This window comes from Phasianus colchicus, chromosome 1 (genome assembly GCF_987193195.1).
Source record: "Phasianus colchicus chromosome 1, bPhaCol1.hap1.1, whole genome shotgun sequence".
Classification (NCBI taxonomy): Eukaryota; Metazoa; Chordata; class Aves; order Galliformes; family Phasianidae; genus Phasianus; species Phasianus colchicus.
The window spans coordinates 115,074,369-115,101,142 of NC_143436.1; the positions used below are offsets into that span (position 1 = coordinate 115,074,369).

General features: G+C 37.0%; 1 protein-coding gene across 1 annotated transcript in view; it reads left to right on the forward strand.

Moving 5' to 3' along the window:
* CFAP47 (cilia and flagella associated protein 47) overlaps positions 1 to 26,774 on the forward strand; it is a 276,161-nt gene that overhangs the window by 15,268 nt on the left and 234,119 nt on the right. The window contains exons 9-21 of the mRNA XM_090123944.1: positions 1,950 to 2,142; positions 6,296 to 6,509; positions 6,859 to 7,011; positions 8,300 to 8,480; positions 8,587 to 8,683; positions 9,720 to 9,936; positions 10,575 to 10,819; positions 11,681 to 11,811; positions 12,895 to 13,017; positions 13,733 to 13,864; positions 14,800 to 14,877; positions 15,401 to 15,545; positions 16,886 to 16,980. Of these exons, the coding sequence (XP_089980070.1) occupies positions 1,950 to 2,142; positions 6,296 to 6,509; positions 6,859 to 7,011; positions 8,300 to 8,480; positions 8,587 to 8,683; positions 9,720 to 9,936; positions 10,575 to 10,819; positions 11,681 to 11,811; positions 12,895 to 13,017; positions 13,733 to 13,864; positions 14,800 to 14,877; positions 15,401 to 15,545; positions 16,886 to 16,980 (2,004 nt within the window). The remainder of the gene's footprint in view (positions 1 to 1,949; positions 2,143 to 6,295; positions 6,510 to 6,858; positions 7,012 to 8,299; positions 8,481 to 8,586; positions 8,684 to 9,719; positions 9,937 to 10,574; positions 10,820 to 11,680; positions 11,812 to 12,894; positions 13,018 to 13,732; positions 13,865 to 14,799; positions 14,878 to 15,400; positions 15,546 to 16,885; positions 16,981 to 26,774) is intronic.

Sequence of the window (26,774 nt, forward strand, 5' to 3'; positions counted from 1 at the left end):
CTTTGGCCCCTGATGCCATCACTCCATTGTAGGAGACCACCAGAATGGCGAGGCACAATCTGCTCTTGTTGAACCCGTGCTGGCTGTTTTGGATCACCTCATCTCACATGTACCTTAACGTATCTTCCAGGAGGATTTGCACCATGAACTTTCCAAGCACAGATATGAGGATCTTGTAGTTCCGTAGATCTTTTCTCCCTTTCTTGAAAATGGGAATGACGTTTCCCTTTTTCTAGGCACCAGGAACTTCAGCTGACAGCCATGACTTTTCTAATACAATTGAGAATGGCTTGGCAGCTACATCAGCTGTTTTTTTTTTTTTCAGGCCCCTTGGATGCATGTTGTTTGGTCCCATAGACTTATACATGCTCCGCCTCATGAGGTTGTCTCAGACTTGCTCTGCTCTTACAGGAGGAGGGGTTTTGCTCCTCTGTTCCCTGCCTCAAGTTTCAGGAATATGAGAGGTTTGAGAAGCCTGACTACCAGCAAAAGCTGAGGCAAATAAGTCATTGAGTACTTCAGCTTTCTCTATGCCTGTTGAAGTCAGTTTCCCTTCTTATGTGTTGCAAGAGGTACATTCTTCTTTGTCTTTCTTTTCTGACCAATGTTTTTAAATAAACTCTTGTTATTTTTTACATCCCTCAACAAGTTCGGGTCCATCTGTGCCTTGGCCTTCCTAATCCCATCTCTGCATGTCCAGATATGATCGCTGTATTCTTCCCAAGCCACCCATCCCTGCTTCCACTGCCTATCTCTTCCTTCTTTTCTCTCAGTTTGACCAGCAGGTCCTTGCTCAGCCATGCCAGTTTTCTCTCTCCCCTGCTTGATTTCTTGTGCTGGGAGATGGAGAGCTTTTGTGTTCTCAGAAAGGTGCCCTTAAAAAGCTGCCAGCTCTGTTCCATTTGTGTGTTCACAGTTTCCTAGTGGATCACATCCAGTAATTCCTTAAACAGCCTCAAGTTCAGTTTCCTGAAGTTCAGGGTCCTGATTCTGCTGTCTGCCAGGCTTGTGTTCCTCGAGATCACAAATTGAAACAGGGTGTGGTCACTACAGCCCATGCTGCCTTCAATTTTAACCTCTTTAATGATCTTTTCTGAATTGGTGATCATCAGATACAGTAATGTTTCTTCTCTGGTCCATCCAATTCCCGAACCAGGCAGTTATCCTCAACAGACTTCAGGAGTTTTCTGGACTTCTTGCCACTCACTGTGTTGTTTTCCCAGCAGATATCCAGGTGGTTAAACCCTCCCCCCACCCCCCACACCCAGAATAAGAGCATGAAAGCTCTCCTGCCCCTCCTACCTTGCCTATCAATTTTAAAAAACTTGTAGCCCTCAATCATGGCATTGTAGTTCTGTGATTTGTCTTACCGTGTTTCTGTGGTAGCAATTAGGTCATAGTTTTCTAACTGCACCGTGGTTTCTATCTCCTGCTTATTTCTCATGCTGCGTGCCTTGTAGAGGCATTTCAGCTGGGCTATGGGCCACATTATTTTTCTGGAGTTGCTCCTCCAAAATCCTTTTACTTTCATTTTGCCTGGATTTAAGTTTTTGGCATTTTACTGTCTTGAGAGGATTAAGCTGTTGCAGGATTATTTTCATTTCCTTCTGTTTATTGCAAGTACTTGGGTAACATAATATTTCTTTAATATAAGAAGCTATGCTAAATTTAATTTGAATATGGAAGCAATTACAATTTAACAAACCTGTCATTTGGGACATGAAAAAATAGTTAATCATCTCAGAAATGAGCTAGCAGGATTTTGCTGGTGTTCTATAGTGTAGCTGTATGTATGGGTGCATGTGTGTAATCACTGGCATACTTCTAAAGCACAGTGCTGAACACATCTTTATAAGTAAACAGAGAGAATAGTGAATCTGTTAAACAGAATTACATATTTAGTTTACATTTTTCCTTTGTAATGTCTCCTAACCACTTTTCTTTTACAGGATTTGATATTTTCATTTTCTCCACATCAGATTGGAATATTTGAAGTGAAGCAGGTTATTGACATCATTGGTAGAGAACTAGAGAAAAATAATTTACAACTTTCAAAGACAAAATCTATTCACCAAATATATCTGAGCTTTATTGGTGTGTGCAAATCTAAACCAAAAGCTATTTTATTCAGAATTAATCCCGGTAAGTTCCTAAAATCATAAGTGATAAGTGATAAAATATTTTAACAACTACATTTTTGATGATTTTTTAAAATACTATTTTTAGTTTATTTTTAAAAAATAATTTCTCCTTGGGAGTTGACAGAATGCTCAGCTGGATAATGTATCCCCAGAAGAGTATAAAATGCAAGGGAAGTGGCTTGTATTTTAACCGAAGTGCACTACTAAAGAATAACTTTTCATCATTTGATTATTTAACTCCGATACATCAGTAAATGAAGTGTTCTGTTTTTGCCAGTGATGCCATTACTCAGTGCTAATGTGTTTTAGTTTTCAGCTGCAAGACAGGTGAAGCACAGGACAAAGTAAGAAGGACAAGAGGGCATTCCTTATTGTCTTTATGTTACTACTGCTAGATGAATTTACCAATTTATAGAGTCTGCTAGTTTTCCTATATCCCATGATTCTTCCCAATTTGTAAAGGCTACGATGGCATAAAAATCTTTCAGAATATGTCCAGTAATTAGCTGATATGTATATTATTCACATTTTATTTGGTTGAGATTTCAAGTCCTTATAAAAAATGTGTTTGTAATACCATATTTTTTAGTAGTTTTAGATTATATATTTATATGTAGAATGGTCTGCATCGTAGAACAGCTTGAGTTGGGAGGGACCTTAATGACCATCTAGTTCCAGCTCCACTGTCATGAGTAGAGATATCTTCCACTAGATCAGATTGCTCAAAGCCCCATCCAACTTTCCCTTGAATGTTTCCAGGGATGGGGCACCCACAACCTATCTGGGCAACCTGTTCTATTCCCTTTCCACCCTCAGAGTGAAGAATTTCCTCCTAACATCTAATCTAATTCTCTCTATTTATTTATTTATTTACTTACTTACTTACTTCTAAAACTGTTTCCCCTTTTCCTATCATTGTCTCCTTGTATAAGAAGTCTCTATCTTTTTTAAGTACTGCAATGAAATTCCCTCAGAGCCTTCTCTTCTCCAGACTGAAAGGCCCCATCTCTCAGACTTTCTTCATAGGAGCAGTGATCCGGCCCTCTTCTGGTCTTGCTCCAACAGGTCCATGTCTGTTTTATGCTGGGGACCCCAGAGCTCATTGCAGTATTGTAGATGGGTGTAGTGGAAATACTAAGTCATGGCTTGAAACAGTGATTGAGCAACTGGTGGGAAGGCAGGACCAATTCAGGGGAGCTCAGGTGCATGCAGTGCACCTGAGTGATGGGAAGGGGTGGAGCCAGAATCCACCCCTTCTCAGACCTCATTTAAGGCTTGGCAGTGGAGGCAAAGGTATCTTGCTGGAGATCCCTGTGTATCTGACATCTTTTGAAGGTTTGTAGCAGAATCTTTCCTTTATTTCTGTGGCTACAGCTACTGTGGCCTAGGACTGTGCTACTCTGCTGTCATTGCACTTTCCATTGAGTTACAGTGTTACAGTGGCTCATGGGAATTGAGTAGAGGGAGAGTCATTCTTCTGCCTGTTAGCTACTTTGTGCATGTGTGTGTGCACGCAGCTTTAGAATATGGTTGGCTTTCTGGGCTGCGAACACGCTTTACTGGCTTGTGTTGAACTTCTCATCAACCAGTGTCCTTGACTGGGTCCTGGTGAGATGTATCTCGGAGTCCTGGGGTGATTGTAGTCACCAAGCCACTCTCAATGATATTTGAAAAGTTGTGGCAATCAGGTGATGTCTGTGGTGACTGAAAAAAAGGCAACATTGCACCCATTTTTTTAAAAAGGGTGAAAGAGAGAACTTCCAACCTGTCCATCTCATCTCTGTGCTGAGGTAGATCATGGAACAGATCTTCCTCAGCTATGCTGAGACACAGGGAAGGTGGGGAGAAGGTATGAGAGAACCAGCCTGGCTTCACTAAGGGCAGGATTGATCAACTTAGTGGCCTTCTAGGATAGTGTCACTGTGTCAGTAGATAGGGAAGAGCCACTGATGCCATCTGTAATTCAGTAAAGTCTTTGACGTGATACCCTACAACATCCTTCTCTCCAAATTGGAAAGATAGATTTGATGGGTGGTCTGTTCAGTGGGTGAAGAACTGGCTGCAGTTCTGCAAGTCCAGAGAGAGGTGGTCAATGGCTCAATGTTGAGATGGAGATTGGTGATGAATGGCATCCCCCAGGATTCAGTGCTGGAGCTGATACTCTTTAATATCTTCATTAATGATATTGATGGGGTCAAGTGCACCCTCAGCCAGTTTGCTGATGACACCAAGCTGTGGGATGTGGTTGACATACTAGAGGGATGAGATGCAATCCAGAGGGACCTAGGCAGGCTTGAGCTGTGGGCCCAGGTGAACCTCATGAGGTTCAACAAATCCAAATGCAAGATCTTGCCCCTGGGTCAGGGCAACTCCCATTATCAGTAAAAGCTGGGGAATGAAAGGATTGAGCACAGCCCTGCTGAAAAAGACCTGGGGATACTGGTAAATGGGATGCTGGACATGAGTCAGTAGTGTATCCTCGCAGCCCAGAAAACCAACTGTATCCTGGGCTGCATTCAAAGAAGTGTGGCCAGCAGGTTGAGGGAGGTGATCCTTTTCCTCTGCTCTGTGCTGGTGAGGCCTCACCTGGAGTACTGTGTCCAGATGGGAAGTCCTCAGGACAGGAGAAACACAAACCTGCTGGAGTGTGTCCAGAAAAGGGCCACAGAATGGAACGTCTCTCCTACAAGGACAGGCTGAGAAGGCTGTGAGGTTACCTGATAGTGGCTTGTCAGTATCTAAAGAGGAACTACAGGAAAGAAGGGAACTGTTTAGCAGGGTCTGTGGTGATAGAACAAGGGGAAATCTTTTCAAGCTCAAAGAGGGTAGATTTAGGTTAGATGTAAGAAAAAAATCTTTTACAGTGAGGTTGGTGAGACACTAGAACCGGTTACCTAGTGTGTGGTTGATGCCCTATCCCTGGAGACTTTCAAGGTGAGGCTGTATCAGTCCAAGATGGGAGCCTTTCTTTTCCATCAATCGTACTGCTCAACTTGGTGTCACTGGTAGATTTGCTGAGGGTGCACTCTGTTCCACTGTTCATATTGCTAACAAAGATATTAAATAGTGAAGCCATGTTGGCTGTCATCTCTTATTTTCTATGTGCATTAGCATAGTTTCTGTGATCTTACTGGGTATAGAGGTGAGACTGACTGGTCTGTAGTTCCCCAGATCATGTTCCCACTTTTCCAGTCAGCAGAGACTTCAGCAGACTGCTGCAACTTCTCAAGTATGATGAATAGTGGCATAGCAGCTTAGTCCAGTAGTTTCCTTAGGATACTTGGATGCATCTCATGAGGTCCCATGTATTTGTATGTGTTCAAGTTTCTCAGGTGGTGCAGTTGATTCTTCATTCTCCCAGTCCCTGCCTTTGTCTTTTATTATTTGAGTGGTGCACTTGCCAATGCAGACTGAGGCAAAAAAAGTTCAGTACCTTAGTCTTTTCCATGTCAGTTGTAGCCAGCAATGTATATATAAATATAATTTGTGTGCACATGTGAGACACATACATATTCAAAAAAACATTTTATGTATAGTAATAATCATCAGAGTTTAAGCTTATTGATATTTCTTGATTACTCTTTCACATTCAAAGCCCTTGACAACTGTCAGCTTTTCTAACTGCTGTTTTCTTCCATTCGTTCTATCAGTCCTATTTTTTTTTCTCCGACTTGAAGGCTTATAAAGAGGTTATGATTTTAAGCTTTATTGAAATACGGGAGCTAATTGAAGTTTCTTGTTCCCTTCTCCCAGTCTGTGTGGATGAGTTTGTTTTTGTCTGTGTATTTGGTGGAGCCAGTGAGGGTCTGAAATGAAGCTGCTAGTAAGTTATCTGCCTGTGCAGTGGAAGCGATTGTAATCAATCCTATAGTTTGGAGGATGGCAAATAGTGCCCCAGCTGGATGCAATACAAATTGTTTGGTCTGTAATGTGTGTGTGTGTGTGTGTGTGTGTATTTGATTATGGTGAAAGTAGATGGCTCTTCGAATGGTCCTCTTGTCCAGTGAAAGATCAGTGGGGATGGATGAATGCAATTGTTGGGCTACTGAGTGGACTGTTATAAATTACGAAGTATTTTTCTTATGTAGTACTTTGAATTCTGATTCAAAATTACAAATATAGATATATGTAACATGTTTTATTTGAATTTTAAGGTATAACACCAATGATTACCAATGCAACTGGACGGTTTGTAGCTGATGACACAGAACAGTGCACTGATGTTGCGCCTATGGCAATACTTAAATCAACCAAAACACAAATTCATACTCATCAAATAAACAGGAATTGTAAGGGGGATGCACTTATAGCTTTTCCTAATGACCGCTCAACCAGCATTAGACCTAGTGAACGAAATAAAAAGTACAGGTAACAAACTAAGCGAAAGTAATATTTGATAATAAACATATATATTGCATAGTAGATCAAGATTGGTTACTCATATGACAGTTATTTTTTTCAAACTATGTTCTTTAAAATTCATTGCAGACTAGTGGACCTTGATCCTCTTGCACGTATATTTATTGACTTGACTTTTTGTGTGTGAAACTATAAATGCAGCTATTACAGTTTCAGTTATTCATTTTGGTTGCCTTTACGAGGTTAAGTATTAATAATCAGCCATATGTTTGTAGTGAAATATATATGTATATAGCAAAATCTAACAAGACCCAGAATCATATAAATAATGAAACTAAAATTCTTTCTAAATTTTTAGGACTATTTTTACAAAGACTGAGAGATATAATTACGTAGATCCAGAGTTTTCTTATACTGACTGTGAACTGCTGTCAAAGGAAGTACATAAGGAATACTATGCAGATTTCATTTCTAGTTTAAGGCAGCATCGCTTACAGAAAGATGCCACCAGGTAGGACTTTGTTTAAAGGATAAATAAATATTTTGGGCTTTTATGAACTCTAGGAGGAGTTGGTTATAGATCATTGTGAAAACGTCTTATTGATTATATTGGTTTCCTTTTCTATATGTAAGAAATACATGCATTTTTAATCAGCACGTGCAGCTCCCCTATAGTGATGTATTCAGTATGTGAGTTACAACTTAATTTGTGTAAAATAGCTGATAAGATCGAAGGATCGTATTGGCATCCTAGTTCTAACTTACACAAAATTTATAAAGTGAGAATTTGTTATTTGCATGGTGTACTACAGAAAAAAAATCTGGGAAAGCTAGACATGGCAGCATTGATAAGTATGTTGATAAGTATGTTTAAGAAAAAAATGAGAGGGGAGGAAAAAAAATCTTGTGAAGCCTCCTCTCCAAAAGAAAAGGTGAAGTTATACCTTAAAGACAGCTAAGTCTGCAAAACCTGTTATTTAAAAATGAAGGGGTAGAAGGTTATTGTTGTATATGTCCAGAACAGTGTAAATTGAGATTACATTATGATTCAGACCAGGTATGCCAGAGGTGAATGCATCTTTATTTTTTTTACGTGGACACAGGGTATATGGTTTTCCTGAAAGGAACAGTTGTGTAGTGCATGGCCTGTTAGTATGACTGTAAACTTATGTGACCATGGCATATTTAAGGTATTTCTTGAGGAGCAAAAGCAGAAATGAATATTTCAGTTTTCAGATGAATTTCACAGTTGCTATTGAACTTAGTTATAATTTTCTAAGTACTTGATATGCAGCATCTGCCTTAGGTCTCTGAAAGTTTAAAATCTCTAGTTACAGGTGAACTTGATTGGCGTTTAACTTTGAGCAATTAAAGTTAATTGCTCTGAAAACTAACCTGTAAGTGGTCCAGCACAGGCATACACAGTTAAAGGATCCTTTGTAATATTGGCACTTACTGTCTTTTCAGTGTTTGACTTGACAACTTCATTGTTCTCTAAGGTTTACTTTTGACATGATATAATATGTATGTTCTTGTAGCCATAGTGCTTGTAACGCATTTAGTAAAGCAATATCCGCAATCATACAACAGTGTAGTCCTTGTCTAAACAATATAATAAGAGTTTTCAGTACATTTGTTATATTTGAGATTCGTTTTATAATGAAATATTCTCACTTAGAGTTGTTATCTTAAAAAAAATAAATAAATAAATAAAAAAAATCTGAGATACTTTAATGAGTAGAACATAGAATACTCAAACTTATAGGTTTCCATACAATTTTTTTCTCCCTCCTCTCTAGACAGCTTTATATTTATAATAATTCTGTGAGCATAGATTTTAGACCAGCGGAAGAGATTATGTTGCCAGAGATCTCAGTCGCAGGTTTTCCCAAGGAGAAGCTACAGTTGAAAATGCATTCTTCCGATGAGAATTGCCTATTAACGAGTCAAAAATTGGCAGCAAGTGCTTCAATCAAGGAAGTAAGTTGAGTGCTTGAGTAGTTATATAAGCATAATGTATTTACTATATTAAAAAAGAATAAGAATTTTTATCCTGTTCTGAGAAGATGTCCTGTGCTTATCCCAGATTTGGAGTGGGCTTAATTCTGTGCCGTCTTCTACTCAAGAAAAGGATGATTGTAATCTAACTTTGACACCCAAACAGCTTCATCAAATACTAATTGGTAAGATTTTTATTCTTGTCACTAAATGCATACAGTTGTTATAAAAATGCTTAATTGTAGTAACACAAAGTGCTTCCACAGTTTTTCACCTTTAATAAAAAATAGCTTAGTTCAGTGGTAGTTTGATACCTACAGTAGTGTTTAACTGAAGCTTTATACTCAACAGACAATACAGAGATAGAATTAGGTTGGACATGTGAAAGGAGAGCTTCCTTTAAAGACCAGTTTTGCTATGGCCCATTGTGGACAAATGAATGCAGCGTAATATAAGGTCTGCTATTATGGCTAGTTAATGCACGGTATCTAGACCAGCAATAGTATCAGCAAGATTGCTTGTAGTCCTCAGAACGTTTCTTAAAGATAACAGTGAACAGTAATATCTCAAAGTAAAAGTTTTTCAGGATCCTCCTTCAAAATAATTCTAGTTGAATGCTCTGTGATGGGAAGAGTAACACCTTCCAAATTCTCATCTATTAACAGCACTTTGTAGTGTAACAGGTCTGTTTTAAGATCACAGGGGCAGATCATATCATTTAACTGTAAAGTGAAAGATTTCATTGTTTTTTGGGTTGTCTTTCGAATTTTCAATGAAGCCAGAACTTGAGTATTGTAATTTTATATACTGATATACGTGGGGTAAAGTAGAATAAATTAAATATATAAATACAAACAAATATTTAGAGTTTTGTAAAGTATTTGATTAATGCAAAGGGCTTGAAGTCTGCAGACCAGCAAGGTGAGTGGTGTTGGCAGTAAATACAGTAGAGATCACTTTGTTACTACCAGATTACATGTATTGTAAAAAGGAAATTGTCACATCTCAAAGAGCAAATAAAAAAGTTTAATTTTATTTTGAATTGTTGCTTGTCTAATGACTTAAATATCTGGTTAATTAAGGAAAAATATACTTCCAAGTTTTAAGTGTGAATTTGTTCTGCTACTGACTAATTCTGTAATGTGGAAGACTAAATTGTTTTGATGAGAATGTTTTAGTAGTAAATTTAATGTTGAAGATTGTATTTCTAATATATTCCAGGTCCTTCTACTATGAACTTTGGTGATGTTTGTGTGCGCTCCACAACTGTCAGAAAACTGCATATCATCAATAACTTGTTGGTTCATATATGGGTACAAACTAAGATTGAAATTGATGAATTGGAGATGTTGGGTCCATTGTGTCAGGTGGTGCCTCCTCTTACGAAGACCTCTGTTCCAATAGAATTTGAGGCAAAATTCTGTGGAGTGTATAAAAAGTAAGGCTTCTTATATTTGTCTTGATTTATGTCTTAAGTTTGTATTAGCAGGAAAAAAAAAACAGTGGCTAATTTAAACTTGGTGTAAGTATGATAGAATTATGAATGTACACTTGTGGTAATATAACTTATGGAGATTTACATTGAAAAATTTTGCAAGCTTGTATAGCCATAGTGCCACAGATTATCAGGGAAAAATAGTTTAGAGTTTGCTATTTTAGTTTATTTGTTGTGAGAAAGTTTGTGAAAATACTGTGCTCTTTCTATCATGGTCTTACCTCTTTGCATCTGTGCTCATATCACGCACTTCTTTCTGGCTAAATAAATAGACAAACCATTTACTAGATTTTTAGTATCAAGGTGGGACTCAGATTACTAGTGCTGCTGTGAAAGAGCAGTATGAAGTTGATAATTCTTTGAGATGATCTTCACCGATCAGATGGTTTAAGTTACACGCAGATCAATTACAGGTAACTTTTTCCTATCAGTTTTAACTGTGTTCATGCTCATTTGCTTCATAATTGTCGTCTTAATGATTACACTTCATATAAATTTTACTTTGACTACAACATAATAAATACAGAAAAACTATTCAGAAATTTCAGAAATGTAAACATATATATTTATTTATGCTACAGATCTTTCACTTACACAATAAACAACAAACATCCTGGGCATGTGCTGGTTATTGCAAATGTAGTGCCTGTTGAACTTCATCTGTCTGCAAGAGAATTGATTTTAAACCCAGTTCCTAGCTACATGGCAGAGACAGAATTTAGAACAACAGTCAGAGTATGCAATCCAGGAAACTGTTCTGCTGATTTTACTTGGAAACCTATAACTACACAAAAAGGAACTGCATTTTCTATACAGCCAACCAAAGGTATAGTGTACATTTACAACGTGTATCTTAAGTGTCAATAATCTTAAATAATACAAACATTCATCTGATGCTATAAACTCTGTTTTTATATTTGAGTCATCATCATTATATTGTCAGGTAGTATCAGATTGGACTGTTGATACTAGAGCAGCTTTCCATATATAAACGCATTGCACCTTAAGTCCAGTTTGATGTTTCCATATCCAACAAACAGGTCTTATGTAACCATTTTTCTGACCTCAATTTGCTGATATCTAAAAAGTGGAAATTAATGTGGATGGTGTGAGTGACACAAATATAATTCAGCCTAGGATTACTTTCCACTTGCAGTATAGATAAATGTTTATTAAAAAATGTGAGACTTTTTTTTCCTTTGAAAAGTATTGTTCTGTAGGAATAGGTTGGAGCAAAAAGTAATTAATAGGTTTTTTGCAAAAAAACCTAATGAGTTGTCATTATTCAGTTCAAAAAAGACTTAGCTGGATGAGAAGCTTGATGTGCTCTGACTCTTGAGAGGTAAGCTATTTTGAGTTTGGAGTCAACTGAAAGCAAGCAGAAGCATATGCTCTTTCCCAAGTGTGGTATTCTACAAGGATTGTCTTTTTAGTTGAGTAATTTCTGGCCAAAAATATACCGATGAAATTTGAATGTTATTTACTCTAAGGATTCTAATAAAGTGAGATATTAGTTATCTTGAGAATTCAGATGCTAATATTTAATTCATTGTACTGTTTGGCATCTTTGAAATGTTGGTTTTGTCTTCAGTAATAGAAGGCTGTTAATTTTAATGTCCTTGCGTTATTTGTAATTATATAATTTGATAATTCTAAATGTGTATGATGTAATGTGGAAATTATTTAGGCTTTGTGGAACCCTATAGTGACCTGGAGTGTGAAGTTGTTTGGCATCCAGGATTCAACTCTGCAGAAGCAGGAGAATTCAATTTATGTGTGCGTAAAGGAAACACAACTAACTTGAAATGTTTTGCAAAGGTAACACTTCATACAGTGGGCTTAGAGAAGCAAATTTATTTAATAAGTAACTTCTTACATGCAACTCTGTGGCTGTATATTCAAAAATATTTCAATTTCATATAGCTTCTATTTGACGCACTTACAAAAAGTATATTGCTCTGAAGAATTGATGATAAGACAAAGATGCTTTGTCTCTCTCATCTGTGATAGTGTATTTTCCTTTAGCATCACAACTGAGTGGTCCTTATATCTTATGCTGTAATAGTTCTTGATTTACTTATATAAATAAACAGAGGTTGAGAGGTGGTATAACAGTTCTTTATGTGTATGTTGTAGGGATACAAATGAAGAAGAAAGGAAAAAAAAATTATCACTGTATGAATAGCTTCAGGGTAGAAATTGTTGATTGGCTGATAAGTAATTTTGTCAATCTCAAACTATTTTAAGGTGGAGCAGAATAAACTTACAGAAGGAATTGTATGAGAAAACAGGTGTTCCAGAAAAGAAATTCAACTTAGTTGAATCATTTGATATGTAATGTTACATGTGTCAGGAAGTATGAATTAGACTGATTTTATTTATTTATTATTCTACTGACTGCTTGCTCTATATATTTCCATTTTGAGTGCCAAGGAAACTTCCTTTTGATAGTTCTGCTTTCTTTTTTTTCCCCGAGTAGCTTCATATGGCAATTTCCAAGACTTCAAAAGAATATCTAAAACATGGCAGTTTAATGTTTAATGCAGTAAAACCATGAATATTCTAAATCTTTGAAGTATATTGTTCTGCTCACACATTTAGGATTAAAAAAATCAGGGAGCTTGTGGTTTTAAATTTATGAGAACATTTTTTTTTTTATTTATCTTAACTTGGAAATATATAAAGATTTGTATCTGATCACTTTGAATCTAGATAGATTCAATAGGTTGTGTAAATCTCATCACATACTCAACTTTTGTTTTTCTGTTTGAGTAGTTATAACTTATACATTTCAACAGATAAGTCACCTTATTACTGAAAACAAAATTGGGCTGATGTTATTTATACTTTATAACATGTGATTTAACTTGTTTATTTTCTTTTTTTTCATGATTTTGATAGCTTGGTCCTACAAAAGTTCGATTTATGGAAAAATGGGTACCGTTCAGTCACTGTGCGTTGGCTTTACCTACTTCTAAGACTGCTATTCTTTGTAACGTTGGATACAATCATGCCTACTTCCAAGTAAGCTAGAAGTATTTTTAGCACATTTAATTACTTGATGTGGGGGGAGGAGGGAGTTCATTTTTGTCAGATTGTTGCAGTTTTTCATTCTCAGTTATTGGATGACCTCTATTTTATCTTAGTTTTTGAAGAGAAAAAGAAAGATAGACAATCAGAGGGACACTTCACTATCTTTATACCAAATCTGACAAGGTGTTAAGGAGATTCTGGAAGCTTCATGAAAACCAGTGGTGAAGGAAGAATCCCATGTTCATGTACCTAATGAGGAGGAATTTAGTATGTGAGAATGAACGGGTTGTATGTTTGGCCCCAGCAAATGTGATTACTTTACTAGACTAACAGCAGAGAGGATGGTAGACTGTGTTATGGTTTAGATAAGAGGTGAATGAAATGCTGGGGCAGGTAAAGGTGTAAAACATGAATTAGTAGAAAACCTAACCACATCAGTTCTTCGGATCACCGAATAATTTGCTATACTTATATAGTGACTGATATTGTTTTCAGGAAAATCCTTAGAACTGTTGCTCGTACTTTATTTTGGTACTATTTGATTGATTTATTTTTATTTGCACCAATCGCGTTTTTGTTTATTGGATGTTATTCTTACAATGTGAATCTTCATATAAAAGCTTCATGATAGATACAGGTGTTGTTTTTAGCAGTGTATTGTTATTTTTTCAGTACTACTACTACTATCTCATGTTTGTGTTTGAAGGTTCTTGATTCAAATCCATTACCTGGAATGGTGATCACCCCTTCTGAAGGAGTGGTACCTGTGGGAGGCCGTACTGATCTCAAAATCAACTTCATTCCGAATGCAAAAATGAACTTTGATTCAAGAGTGGAGGTATTCAAATCTGTATGCTTGTATGTTGAGATGTATGTACATTTGATCATCTCTGAAGCTTTCCTCTGGTGTTCTAATCCTTGGAGGGGGGAAGGGGAGAATTTTCAGTTGTTGATGGCTTGTAAGCTGTTCAGAGCAGTACTGAGACCAATAACAGAAGTATCTAAACAGCCTCTCACTTGAGCTGATTCGTATCACATTGTTCGCAAGCTGTTGAAACTATTATTTCATTGTTTTCATAGGATCATATAGACATTTGCGCAGTTTCGGTGTTTTATGGAGATGCAGGAGTGAAATATTATTCATTTTTTTGGCTACTACTTGTTAAAATTACAAAACGAAGTTAACTAAGAAATGAATAACTAGTAAACTTGATCTGATAATAGAAGCAATAAACATCCTGGTTTTCTGCACGTCTGCTTCCTGAACTTGTCCCCTGTTAGATAAGCGGGGGGAAAAAAAGATTTCAACTGTTGGGGTTGATCTTCGCTACCTTTTTTGACCCTAATCCTGGATTCTCCGTCTTCTGTGGCTGCCTACATTATGCTCATTGAACCTAGTGATAATTTTTTTTTCATTCCACTTCTAACAGATGTTGCCCTAGAAAATAACATCCATTTTGTGCTGGCAATTCCCTCAAGGATTCTATGATTTTGCCTACAGGTGTGCGTGCTAGTCCTCATGTTTGCTGAATAGAACTAATCCATCCATTCAGTTTTATCCTGTTAGAGGACACTGCTCATTCTAGTGATACAACCTCCTGCCACATTTGTTTTGTCTGCAGAAGACTAGCCTTATTGGAGCTTTATTGATGGCAATGACTATCCAGATATGGTTTCTTTGTTTTTACTTTCTCATATAGTTGTGACTGATTTGATGACACTTATATGTTAAAATAATCTTGTCAACAATCACACTGTTCTCCGTTAACTTAGGTAGCAATTCGAAACTCTGGAGTACTAACGCTTAGAATTAGTGGATTTGTAGATACCCCTGAAATAAAGATTGATGTGGTAAGTGTGAAGACGTTCTAGCAATTGGTAAGATTTGTAGTGTTTTGCATTACCTTGATGTCAAAGTGCTTCATTTTTACTTTGTGTTTTCTGTATTATTTCCTATGCTAACTTCCTGAGAAAACTATCAAATGAAGGAAAGTAATTTGGGAGGAGAAATTAAAAACTAAATGTACATGTGAGAGTTATACTAAGAGTTAGTTTTAACCTTTGGACTTGAACACTTTGGAAAAAATAACTGTATTAAAGCAGAGAGGATTTCTTTAAGTTAGTTACACAGAAAAATGTAGGATAGAGATAAGTGGATCCACCAATCTACTTATTGAAAGGAGAAAACTCTCATGGTGCAACTGGACTTCTGTATTGAATTCTTAACATTGTGTTTGCTATCTTGGAAATTTCAAGATAAGGGCTAGGCAAAACAATTGATCAATTGAGATGTCTGCCTAATGATGAATGCAGGAAAAATATAATTTTTCTAATTCTGTTCAACTACAGGCTTTTTTCTTCTTTAAACTTACAGGAACAATTTGATTTTGGTGGTGTTTATGTTGGTTCTACAAAATCAATTCCATTTTTACTGCAGAATGAAGGACAAGCACGTACCAAAGTGGTGTTTGATTTTTTGAAGTATAAGGATTTTAAATTTGATGCTAACAACCAGACAGGTATTGGCTTTTGTTGTATCAATGTTCACTGAAAAAAAAAAAAATGGGATAATGCTAAGAGAAAATCTGTGAGAATATTTCTGGCATACAGATGTTATAATTTACAGAAAATCTAAGGCAATCATTTTATATTGAACAGTGGTTTAATACAAAGAATGACATTTGCTAAAACTAAGCATTTGGAAAATAGTTTCCTGTAGGTTGTTATTATTTTTGCCTATGGTTGCAGAGGCATTTAAAAATGTCTGAATACCCTCACATCAGTTAAAATGAAATTAAAAAACAAAACAAAAAACAAAATGTCAACTACACTTATTTCCTATTCTTAGACTTTTATCCCCTGTTTTGATAATGTTTACTTTTTAAGTTAATTCATCATAATGGTGTTCTGGACTTTTTTCATAACAGTGCCAGGTGTCTGTGAGTTAATCACAGGATCGCTCTTTTACAAAATGCCCAAATTAGAATAGCATTGAAGCAATATGAGGAATTTGGCTGCTATTCTTTGTTTCTTGATATGACTACAGTTTCTTACTCTTTGTTGTTGCTCATCCCTTCTTTAATTCAGTCCTGGTATTGTCTGTGCTATACTTAAACATGAGATATTTTTCAGCTATGTTCATTCACCCTCTTGTCACTACAAGCTCAGGAAATTGGAACATCTTCTTGTGCAAGCCAGTATTTCAATTTCTATTAATATCCTTATGTAGAACTAAATGTGGATGATCACAAAAAGTAATCTGATGAGAACAAAGGGATCTCCTTACCACATAATAGATTTCAAAGGGAAAGTGAAGACCCTTAGTCATCTTAATTAAAGGTCTGTAAGACTGTCTATGACAGACAACTAGCCACCCTGGGAATTGATTCATTACACAATTTCTAGATCAGACTTTGTGCTTGAAATGAGTAATGTGACATCCACTGATATCCCATATTGTTCAAATGGTTTTGTCACAGAGCAAATATTGTCCTCAGAGGAGGTTTACTTCGTGCTTCTGTCAGTATTTTAAAATAGGACCCAGAAACCTAAAGAATTAAGAAAGCCTTACTGGTAAACTGGTAAAGGCTAGAAGTCATTTTAGGGGAAAAAACTCCAGCTGAGAATTTTATGACTTTCATTAAAGTTACTGTTCATTAGCACTTCTCATAATTAACTCCAGGATGCTTGTGAAAATATTATGTTCATATCTTGATGATAAACATTTCCTGTATATATCTGTATATATGTATATGTGTAAATATCTGTGTTGGACATCACTTAGAATTACTGCAATTTTTACAAGATTGATATTTAGTACAAAGGCACCTGTAACATGATTCTGACTTTTGTTTGACAGAGGTTGACAGCGGTTCTTCAAAGCCTCATTTGCATTCAGTTACTTTACAGGGAAAGTCATCTCTGCAGTGCTCATTGTCCTTAACACCAAAAGAGGTAGGCTTTCATGTTGTGAACCTCAAAAAACTTGTTGCATTAGTTGAGTATATTTTGTATCATAAAATCATAGAATGGCATGGGTTGGAAGAGACCTCAAAGTTGAGCTAATTCCAACCCTACTGCCATAGTCAGGGTGGCCATCCTCTAAAACAGGCACCGGCTCAGGTTGCCTGGAGTCTCATTCAACCTGACCTTGAGATTTGTAATGCTCTTGTGAGGAAGACAGATGTATAAATTGGAGTAAGTCATATAAATAGATATAATGTAAGTAAAACAGGTAAAATAGTTGTTCAGTGCCGATAATACTTAGAGCACTTTCTGTTTGGGTTGCCATGCTTAGAGAAAGAAGTGGATCAATAAAAGCAATAGAAATGATTAGAAGTCCAGAAAGTACAAAAGAAAGTTAAATAGAATATTGTTAACATATGGTAGTATCACTGTAGTAGATAGGAATGAATAATGAATGTAAATTATGATAGGTGGATTAGATGTGAGATAAAAACTCTCTATAGCAAAAGGGGTCAAATTTGAGGTAAATTATTTTGGAATCTTGGTTATTGAAGAATCCCGAGAAGGGTTTGACAAGCCTAGGAATGCCATGCTCTTGTTTCTTGCCAGAGAATGGAATAAATTATCTCTAAGTTTAGTGCATACAATTTCAATTTATCTTGTAGTTTGTTTATCCAATAGTTGTTGAAGTGAACTATCAAGGCTTAAATGTTCTTTCTGTGTGAAATTCAAAACAGTTAAACAGTAACTAATACATGGAAGTATAGATTTTTTGGCTTATAAAATTTAAACATGGAAAGGTTATCTGCCTATCTCTGTTATGGAAGTGCATACAGACATTGTTTTAATTGCATTTTTGTTTCCACTTTCCTCTTCTGTCTCAGGAAATGGCTTTTTATCTCAGCCCACGTTCAATTTTGTCTCTAATTCTTGCCATCATCCAGATCATCATCCAATGAGAGTGGGTGAAAAGTTGTGTGGTGCTGAGCTGCCGATGGGTTATAGTATAACAAAAGCCTAATTTGTTTTGTTTTTTTATTTACTAGTAAAATCCTAGAGGTGCATATTTCTTTTTATAAAAGCAATGTGTACAAATAGTGTTCTCTTAAGCATATTTTTCACCTTAAAGTCATGTTAGATATTGAAAGCTTTTCATGTTTTTTCTTTGCTTACACTGAAAGATTGTAATATAGAGATGAAAAGCAAAATGCTGCTTCATAACTACCAGTTAGCGTCTAGTAAGCTATGAATATAACATCGGAGTAAGTCAATGGTTGCTAAAATTGGAATGCCCTTCTCTAAGAACTTTCCAAATCTCCTGAGTTTTTCTTCCTTTTCTTTTTTTTTAAATCATTTGATGACATTGAAATGGTCATTTTCTTTGCAGAGGTTTCCTGTTTGTGGATTAGATGAGAACAAAATAATGACTATACAAATATTTAATTTTGCTGAGCTAGTGGTTGATATTCTTTTCATTCAGCATCTACAGAATTTGGAAGTTCGATAAAAGTGGAAATGCTCAAACATACTGATTTAAAAATTATAAATAGGATCTGAAACATTAATTTAGAATTGCATAATACTATTTTGTAAATAATACAAGGATACATACAATGTGTAAGATTTAAATGTAACAATAGGTTAAATTCTCAGGCCTCTGTTTCAGTTTATCCTAGAATCACAGAATGGCCTGGGTTGGAAGGGAGCTCAAGGATCATGAATCTCCAACCCCCCTGCCACATGCAGGGCCACCCACCTCTATATCTAATACTAGACCAGGCTGCCCAGGGCCCCATCCAATCTGGCCTTGAACACCTCCAGGGATGGGGCAGCCAGTTCGAGCAACTCACCACTCTCATGGTAAAGAGCTTCCCCCTGCCATCCAACCTAAAACTTCCCCCCCTCAACTTCAAACCATTTCCTCTTATCCTGCTGTTATCTACCCTTTCAAAGAGTTGACTCCCCTCCTGTTTGTAGGATCCCTTCAGGTACTGAAAGGCTGCAGTGAGGTCACCCTGCAGCCTTCTTTTCTCCAGGCTGAACAAGCCCAGCTCCCTCAGCCTGTCTTTGTAAGGGAGGTGCTCCAGTCCACCTGGTCGTCTCTGTGGCTCTCCTCAGGACCCTCTCCAACAGCTCTCTGTCTTTCTTGTATTGGGGACTCTGGACCTGGACACAGTACTCCAGATGGGGCCTCACAAGAGCAGAGTAGAGGGGGACAATCACCTCCCTGTTTCTACTGGCCACCTTTCTTTTGATAGAGCCCAGGATATAATTTGCTTTCCAAGCTGCAAGAGCACGCTGCTGGCTCATGTTGATCTTTTTATCCATCAGGACCCCCAGGTCCTTCTCTGTAGGGCTGCTCTCAAGGACTGCTCCTTCCATTCTGTATGAATGCCTGGGATTCCTCCGGCCCCAGTGCAAAACCTTGCACTTTGCCGTGTTGAACCTCATCAGGTTCACCCAGGCCCAACTTTCAAGCCAGTTGAGGTTCTTCTGAATGGCATCCCTTCCTTCAGCAGTGTCGACTGCACACTCAGCTTGGTGTCGTCAGCAAACTTGCTGAGGGTGCACTCGATTCCATCATTGATGTCATTGATAAACATGTTAAGGAGCACCGGTCCCAAGACAGACCCCTGGGGGATGCCGCTCGTTACTGGCCTCTGCCTGGTCATAGAGGGTGGTGATTAATGGTTCCATCTGCAGCCTTTCAACCAGTTTCTTATCCATCGAGTGGTCCACCCATCAAATCCATGGTCCTCCAATTTGGAGGTAAGGATGTGGTGGGGGACCATGTCAAAGGCCTTGCTCAAGTCCAGGTAAATGACACCGGTCTCCTTTCCCTTGTCCACTGATGCCGTCACTCCATCATAGAAGGCCACCAGATTGGTTAAGCATGACCTTCCCCTGGTGAAGCCCGTGCTGGCTGTCTCGGATCACATGTTCATTCCTCATGTGATCAAGTATGTTGTCAAGGAGGATCTGTTCCATGATCTTCCCAGGCACAGAGGTGAGACTCACCAGCCTGTAGTTCCCGGGGTCCTCCTTGCTCCCTTTCTTGTAAATGAGAGTGACATGACCCTTCCTGCAGTCATCCGGGACCTCACCTGACAGCCAAGACTTTTCAAATATGATGGAGAGCGGCTCAATATGGTGGGTCATATTTCAGTTAGAGGGACCTCAAAGCCCACCCAACCCAACCACTGCTGTGGACAGGGCTGCCCCCCACCAGCTCAGGCTACCCAGGGCCCCATCCAACCTGGCCTTGAGTGCCTCCAGGAATGGGGTATCACAGCTTCTCTGGGCAGCCTGGGCCAGGGTCTCACCACCCTGTAAGTGGAAAAATTTCTTCCTGACACCTAACCTAAATCTCATCTCTTTTAGGACAAGGGGGAAAAGCTTTAATTTATTGTTATCAGGCCATGTAAAAAGTTGGTCTCCCTCCTGCCTATAAGCTCCTTTTTAAGTACTGGAAGGCCTCAATGAGGCCTCCCTGTAGACTTCTCCAAGCTAAACAAGCCCAGCTCCCTTAACCTTTCTATATAGGAGTGGTGCTCCAGCCCTTTGATCATCTTTGTGGCCCTCCTCTGGACCTGCTTCAATAGTTTTATTTCTATAAAACTGTTTAACTTAAATGCCATGGCAGGGGGTTGGAAACAGGGTGGTCTTTCATGTCCCTCTTAAACCAAACCATTCTGTGATTCTATGACTTGTGATGTATATTTCTAACCTGCATTGTAGATGTAGTTAACTTTTTTTCCCCCTCCCCTTTCATCTTAGTAGATAAAAGTACATAATTATGTGTAAGGCCTAAAACACAGCTATGTTGGTAGGAGTTGTAACCTTGAATTTGATAGCTCTGTTTCTGCTTATTGTATGGGATTTATCTAGCCATAGTCCTGCTGTACAAACTGATTGTTTATTCTTCATTGTACTGGAAAGTAGTGCAGCAGAAAAGCCAATTATGTCCTTCCAGGGTAGTGAAATACAAACTCTCTAAAATCCTAAATAAACCTTATCCCTCCAAACTATCAAAATCAGGATTTTGTGTCTCCTTTAGTACTTCATTTCCTACTGTTATAATTGATCTTTATTGTTATTTTCTTTCCTAGTTTTAAACCGTGCTAGTTAGGATGGTTTAATAGGTTTTTTTTCTTATGTTGCTGTAGATTTAAGTGATTAGGCATATATAGTAACTACTATTTCAGAAGTCTTCTGAAATAATGTAATTTCACTTATCATCTGAGCATCTCCAACTGTTGTTTATGAATAGTGGTACGGTAATCTAACTGAAAACAAGGTTATATTAGTTGCAGCCTACTTTATTTATGATTATAAATTTTAGGGGGGAAGAAAAATTGTACCATCTTTGAGTGCGTATGTATATAGATAGATAGGTTAGCTTTATTTGGAAATAAAAGGATAAAGGACTTCAAAAAAGCTACTTTCCTGGGTTGCCTTGATCCTCATAACCAATTACCGTGTATTGTTTTCACAATTATTTCTTTCATTTCAGTTTCCCCTTCTCTCCACATGCACACATTTTTTCTGTCCATTTCCCTTTACCCTGTGCTGGTTAAGTTCAGTGTGCAGCCAGTGCTTCCATTCTGCTATGAAGCGTTGCTTGTTTGGCAGGGGGCAGCTTACACATTACTAGGCAGGACATGCCCAAATCCATGTACAATTTAAAACCCACTGGTTGTCATGCATTAACATCATTGAGCATCTCTGATAGCTGGAAGCAGTATAGCACTGATTACTGTAAAAGAAAGATAACTTTGATAACTAAATTTGTTACCCAGTATGGCATGACTAAAGGAAGCATTTGGAAGCATGTGAATGCCTAGGATGCTGTAACTTTTCTTTCATCTAGCTTATGCAAATTCGCATAGTAATAAAACCATGTAGTTTTGTTAAGGAAGCAGTCCAGGTACCAGCATCTCTTATTGTCATCAGAAACTCTCACTTCTTGCTGATTCGGTGCAACATTTCCCATTGTATCTGGGTTGTCGTTAACATTCTACTGCATCTAGATTTCCTTCTTCTCTCATCAGATTTCTTCATTTCCTAACTGCAATGTTGAAAAAGCTCTAATCTCTCTTTTGAGATCATTCTTCAAGTTTCATGGTTGCTAGTGCTATTTCCTTGCTCTCTACTTAAATAACTGTTTCTTTGATCTCATCACCATTTTCTGGACGTTTGTTTTTTGATTGAACCTTCTCTCTCAGCTGCTGCAAATCTTTTGTATCCCACTGAGATCAGTTCTGTCTGCAGTCTGGTTCTACTAAAACTTCCTTCTGCAGTTGTAGTCATAATTGCTGACAGTACTACCCTGTAATCCAAAATAAAAAAAAAAAACCTACTGGGTTATGTTTATGATAAGAAAACAGATATTAGAAATAACAAATTTAATCAGTTTTGATTTCGCCTGCTAACAGTCATAGAATCAGTTTTTTTCCTTCTATATCAAAAAGCTTTAAAACAGCAGACTAATTACAAAATTGTGGAATGGCTTAGGTTGGAACCTTAAAGATCATCTGCTTCCCACCCTTCTGCCATGAGCAGGGCTGCCCCCCACCAGCTCAGGCTGTCTGGGGCCTCATCTAACCTGGCCTTGAGCGCTAACAGAGATGGCGCATCTCACCTAAATCTCATCTCTTTTAGATTAAAGCTCTTGTCCTGTTGTTATCAGTCCATGCAAAAAGACAGCCTTCCCTCCTGCCTATAAGCTCCTTTTAAGTTCTGGAAGGTTTCAGTGGGGTCTTCCTGGATCCTTCTCTTTCTCCTAACTCATTCTTTCTTCATGAGAGATGCTCCAGCCCTTTGATCATCTTTGTGGTCCTTCCTTGAGCCTGTTTCTACTACACCATGCAGGCATTCAGAAACTCTGAATAGCTCCCATAATCTGTAATAAAATGTAATAGGCACAGTTAAATGTGACATCAAAGGAAATTCCTGAAGAGGAGGGATATTGGCAAGTTTATAAAATAACAAAATAACATCAACAAATTTTGACACATCTCTTTTTGACACATCTCTCCCACTGCTCTAAGAAGTGGTGAAATGAAATTAAGTGTGAGAGCTGCTCAGGCAAGGCATGCTTCATTCTTGTTTCTCCAACCTCTCAGAAAGCGTTAGAGGTGATAAAGCTCTCCATCTCACTAGAAAGAGTTTAGCATTGGGATTCATTTGCATTTATTGTTAGAGAGGTATGTAAGTGAGAACAATATACAAAAATACAAATGGATAAGTTGCTAACCCTTCTTAATATCATATTTTTATGAAGTCCAAATGATCCTTTCTCTTTTGTTTTGGTATACTTTTAATTAACTCTTAATGACTACATTTCAGTTTTGTTTTTTTCACTTCAGTTTAGCTTGCTGTATGTCTGATTTGTTATACAGGGCTTTCATTTCAGATGCTAAAATAAAATTTCATGCTAGTTTTAAGAATGGCAACAAATAAGTAGAAAATATGAACATCTGGCTGAATACTTGTTGGAGTTCCCCTGACCTTATCCAAGAAGTAAGGCTTTTCTGTCTTTGAACCATACTCTGCAAGCTAGATTCTGCTACCTATCTAGGTAATACTGAGGTGCCCTTTGTTTCTCTCTTTTGTACAGAAGTAGGCAGTGTGTGAACATAGTGGTATTTGCCCAGTGATGATTTTTGTTCCTTTGTTGTCACTGTGCTTTATGAGGCTGAATGATACACCTGGTAGCAGCAGTGTCATGCAAGTTCTAGTAAGGCAAAAAGGAAAAACAAGGTGTAGGAGTGTGCTTCTTTTTAAATAAATAAATAATAAATAAATCTGCTGGAAAATAGCAAATTCCAGCATCTTGGAAAAAAGACAGATTACACAGCTGTGCAATAATGAGGCTCATGAAAGCTTTGATTGAGACAAATGGAGAAAGTCACAGCTGTCAGAGCTTATTGCTTAGGCTTTGTACAGGAAAGTGGCAGGTGGTGTTTTATTTATTTATTATTTGACATTGATAATAATGGAATTGTTTATTTTTAGTGAACAGAATTCTCAGATAAGAAATTCTATGGAAAACCAAATGTGAAACTGCAAAATACTCAGAGTATTTTTAATGTAACATCTCTGTATTGTACTCTGTAGTTTAATTTTAATGTTTTAAGTGGTGGGTTTGAACACTTGTTGCATTATTCGTTGTGCTGCTTATAAGTGATAGCCAGGAAATTTAGGTTGCATTAAAATGTGTGTATATTTTAAGAAAAGGCTAATGTTAAGTCTTAAAACTTGCGTATAGATTTTGTATCCAGCTACGGTACATAAATACTTGGTTCTTAGTTTCATTTAATTGTATTGTTATGTTTAAATTTTAGAGTAATTTTTTTTTTAAATAGATGTCACAATTCTGGAATCACTGCTGAAATCTATTTTGCTTGTGCTATAAATAAATTTTAAAATGGTTCCTACACACAAAGAAAATGATTTCAATTGCTTCAAGATATTTGTACAGTGTGCTAATTATGTGATAAATACAACAATATTTTCCTTCACAGATGTTTTAAGTTAATTTTAAGTCTCAGTTTACTGATTGACTGTGTAAAGTTGTACTGTAAAAGCAATTTGTGTAATTTTAGGGAGATATGATGTATTCTTTGTGCTAAATGAAGTGTTTGATTCCTGGATTTGACAGCAAAATTTTTGCTCAACCGTGTTCCCCCCACAATCCGATAATTCTACTTAATTTTTTTCAAATGCATTCATTTTAAGTGCCTTTATATTCTCATGGGTTCTTGGGTAACACTTTCCCCTTTTGTTTATTTCAGTGTACTGAGTATTTAGGCCTGAGGCCAGAAGGCACTCAGCTATGTTCACTTTCCATTGTTTGGCTTAGAGCTGTCATCTACTTTATGACAGAACCGTGGTGTTTTGAAAAAGTCAAATGAATTTGGGTAGCAGAGCTTTCTTGATCAAAAAAGTTTCCTTAAAATTCTACAAGATTTATTTAGTAATTTTTAAGAAAAAGATGTGTTTTTTCTTGTAAATGACTACTAAATGAAATATTGCAGAAATACGTCTTATGTAAAGAATTTTTATCTTGTCATGGCTTCCTACACAAGTTTATCTTTTGGAGGTGAACATGTAACAAAAAACTGCTTTGTTGCACAGGACTGTTCTTTTTAAAGCTTCTTTTGAAATATTTTAATTGCTGAGATTCCCATTTTGCAGATCAGGTCTCCTTTCCAACTAATGTGCATAATTAGATTAAATCAGGACAGGAAAAATATTTCATATTATGTTAATAACCCTGAGTGTTTGTGAAACAACTCATACTAGGCTGCTTGCTTCTTATCCTTTCCTCCTTGTGTCCTCTGGTTTACAAAATTAAATGTAGTCTTCAGAAAAATATCTGAACAGATAAATAACCATGAAGTATTCATGGACTGTTTGAAATGTAACTGTAAGTCTAGTAATAATTTAAGAGTTTTTTTTTGATTTTTTTAAAAAAAATGTCATTAATTTTGTGCATTATGCAACGTAATAGAGAATTTCAATCTTGAAGTATTAGAGATTGAAAGGAAAAGTGAAAAATAAATCTGCTGTAAGTACATTTAAAAAGAAAAATAACGAGATTGCAATGTAGTGAGAAAAAAATTAACTTTTGATTTTGTTTCAGTAATGTTTATGCATGTACACGATTGTAATACAATTTCTATACATAAATGAGTCATTTTTTATTTTGAGTGCAAGTTAATGAATCAAAGGTATGTATGAATCAGATACAAGTTATATGACTTGTTCAATATTATACAAATCCACTTCTGTGAGTAGTCTTGGCTCTGTCTTTACACTTGTACTTCAGGGCAAACATAGGTTTTCAGTGTACATGGAGATCCACGTGTAGTGAATCAAGCTGTTGCTTTTGTTTGCCAGTACAAAGCAAGTAAAACTCTTGCTTCACAATAGAAGGAAAACACGTTGTCCTGATATTGGGAACGAGGAACAAATTTTGAAAAGCTGCTTTGGGAGGATATAGAGATTCCACTTCTTTCTGGGCAGCCTGACTTCACAAAACAGTAGTGCTATAGACACTGCTCTTTTGCGTAATCTATTAAGTCATTATGTATTTTAAGCATTTTAATCTTAGCAAGCAGGGGCTTGAAAAATTGTATAATTATATTTGTATGCCATCATACTTAGTAAAAATGGAAAGGATTTTCCAGATAAATTGTTTATACTGCATTCCTTTAGCAGTAGTACTTGAAGTATTAGAATTGCCCACGTAGGATGTATATGCTGGCTATGGGAAGCTGCCAGGGCTGGCTATTATCTTTAAACCCAAGATGTGTGCTGAGTTATGCGATTGTCTTTTTCTTTATGGTGAGCTGTACTGCTTGGGAGCTATTAATATATGCAGCAGATTCCTTTTTACACTTTAGAAGATGTATGCTAGGTACACGTGACCAATATAAAAAAAAAAAAAAAAATCTTGAGAAGCGTGATCGAAGCTTCTGATGGGATCTGATCTGTAACTGTTAAACAAGATGCTTGACTAGAGAGTCCTGGGAAATTTCCCTCTCGTTGATTCACTTTGAAGTTGTTTCTTAAACATGTATTTTTACAGCAATGTTACTAAATAACCAGGTATTCACCTTTAATTTGTCAAACCTCACGTATCATTTCAGAAAACAATTTAAATTATTTTTGATGGATTTCAAAGTCTTGACGTGTAATGCTTTTTATTTGCAACTGTGAGAAAAGATAGTTGTTTGTCTAAAGCTGTAAAGAGACACTGTTGTGAAGGACAGCAT